Source organism: Macaca thibetana, chromosome 14 (assembly GCF_024542745.1).
Source record: "Macaca thibetana thibetana isolate TM-01 chromosome 14, ASM2454274v1, whole genome shotgun sequence".
In the NCBI taxonomy this organism is placed as follows: Eukaryota; Metazoa; Chordata; class Mammalia; order Primates; family Cercopithecidae; genus Macaca; species Macaca thibetana.
In genome coordinates this window covers 115,437,680-115,440,152 of record NC_065591.1, presented here as the reverse complement: position 1 = coordinate 115,440,152, position 2,473 = coordinate 115,437,680, and the positions used below count along the sequence as shown (strand labels likewise).

Here is a 2,473-nt window from a genome sequence, read left to right as displayed (position 1 = left end):
AAACCCATATGGAAGACTAGCCTCAATAAGAAAGGAAGTAGTTTTACTATTTTCTGCTGAATTTTAGTAGAACAGAAAGGATGTTCTCAGCCTATGAATTTACATATACAAATAGAAATACTTTACTTGGTATAAAAAGACATTTAGTCACAAAAAAAGTTTTGACAAAAATGTACTTTTCAGAGTTCCCATTTTGTTATCCTTAGCATTTGCTAACCTTTCACTTTTGGAGATTAGAGTCTGCAGATCTTTATCCCATATACATTTATTAGGTGCTTCCATATAACAGGCTTTGACTCAGCTCGTTCTGAGATTTTGAATTTGAGTTGAATATATCTCTCTACTTCCTAAACAGTTTTATTCATTTAGTTTTAAATGTTATTTTTGATTCCTTTAACAAAGGAGTCTGAACTAGAATATGGAAGTGGATTTTTAGAAAAACACCTGTTCTGTTATCTTGTATCTCACCACTAATATAATAGCAATGATTTGAGGCTATTTCAATAAACACACTCACACCCACACACAATAATGGCTTCCTTAAATGTATCTGTAATATAATCAGTAACTCTTTTTTAGACTCTGAGAATAGGGATTAATTTCTTATGAACTCACAGCCATGTGTATGTACATATGTTGTTATACACACTATGCATTTAAAATAGTCATATGAATAATTGACAACAAGCAACCACATTTAACATGATTATTCTCAGAGTTGTATAAGGGTGAAAAAATACTTTGCATTCATCAAGTGTATTTAACACATTCAAAGTCCACTAGAAGCTGGTTTTGCTGACAAAAAAACCAGCCAAGTCATTAGTAAAGAAGGATTGGCCAGTGTGTATTTATATGTGGATGAGGGAGGACCTGACATAGTCAGAATCCTCCTTATTTTTTGTCCCAACTACAATCAACTGTGCTCTAAGATTCTCAGGAGCTTTCAGGAGCTTGCTTGTCTTTCTAGGGTATCAAGGGACATGAGAAATGGGACGGTAATCACAGAATTACCGTCCTAGGCTTTCCTGTTATCCAAGGCCTACAAACACCTCTCTTTATAGCAATACTTCTCATCTACATATTAACCCTTACAGGCAATGGGCTTATTATTGCCATTGTGTGGGCTATGCCCAGGCTACAAATTCCAATGTACTTCTTCCTTTGTAATTTGTCTTTCCTAGAGATCTGGTACACCACCAGTCATCCCCAAACTGCTAGAAACCTTTGTAGTGGCAAGAACGGTAATCTGCATTTCCTGCTGCCTGCTGCAGGCCTTCTTCCACTTCTTCCTGGGCACCACCGAGTTCTTGATCCTCACTATCATGTCTTTTGACCGCTACCTGGCCATCTGCAAGCCCCTTCGCTACCCCACCATCATGACCAGCAAACTCTGCCTGCAGCTGGCCCTGAGCTCCTGGGTGGTGGGCTTCACCACTGTCTTTTGTCAGATGATGCTGCTCATCCAGTTGCCGTTCTGTGGCAATAATGTTATCAATCATTTCTACTGTGATGTTGAACCCATTTTGAAAGCCGCCTGCATAGACACCAGCATTTTGGAACTCCTGGGTGTCCTGGCAACTGTCCTTGTGATCCCAGGGTCACTCCTCTTTAATATGATTTCTTATATCTACATTCTGTTCACAATCCTATGGATTCCTTCAGCCACGGGCCGTCAGAAGACCTTCTCTACCTGTGCCTCGCACCTGACCGTTGTCTCCCTGCTCTATGGGGCTGTTCTGTTCATGTACCTAAGACCCACAGCACACTCCTCCTTTAAGATTAATAAGGTGGTGTCTGTGCTAAATACTATCCTCACCCCGCTTCTGAGTCCCTTTATTTATACCATTAGAAACAAGGAGGTGAAGGGAGCCTTAAGAAAGGCAATGACTTGCCCAAAGACTGGTCATGCAAAGTAAAACATGCAACACATCAAAATGAGCTTAATGCAGATAAAAACAATTAAGTTGAGAGAGGATTTTGGAGAAGTTTGGTAAAACAGGCACCCCCCAAATCCCAGAAGTTCTGATTAAATGCTATAGTAAGATAAAGATGCAAAAGCAAACCATCATGGTTAGGGTCTCCTATGAGAACTTGTTACATGTAAATGAACTAGGAGTTTTTCTTGAGAAGAAACAATGTAATTCTTCAACAAGGAAATCCCGGGATATCCTCAGATGCATGAAGTAGAACTCTGGACTTGTCAGTAGTAAACTGAAAGTAGAAACCACTAAGGTCAGAGACAAATGTCAACAACTTTAAAAATGTACCAGGAATCCTGTCTCCCTCTTTGTTTATGATCACCATCTTTTTTTATGACCACCATCTTTTTTTATGACCACCCTCTTTGCCTCATCTTCTTGTCAAAAATATAAAACATTCCACATCTCATTTTCTTAGTTCCTATCATCTTCATCATGAGAAGCACGCCTCAGACTTCTAATAATTCTAATGTTCCTTCCAAAATGTTTGAAAT

The 2,473-nt window shown here is 39.1% G+C and overlaps 1 protein-coding gene across 1 annotated transcript; it reads left to right on the top strand.

The window, feature by feature from the left end:
- Nucleotides 1–666: 666 nt before the first annotated feature.
- On the top strand, nt 667–2,173 carry LOC126934804 (olfactory receptor 6X1). Its single transcript, XM_050755623.1, is given in 3 exon segments — nt 667–1,008; nt 1,011–1,197; nt 1,199–2,173. Coding segments are annotated over 3 exon segments (933 nt in total). The 5' UTR covers nt 667–980; the 3' UTR covers nt 1,917–2,173.
- The last annotated feature ends 300 nt before the right edge of the window (nt 2,174–2,473 follow it).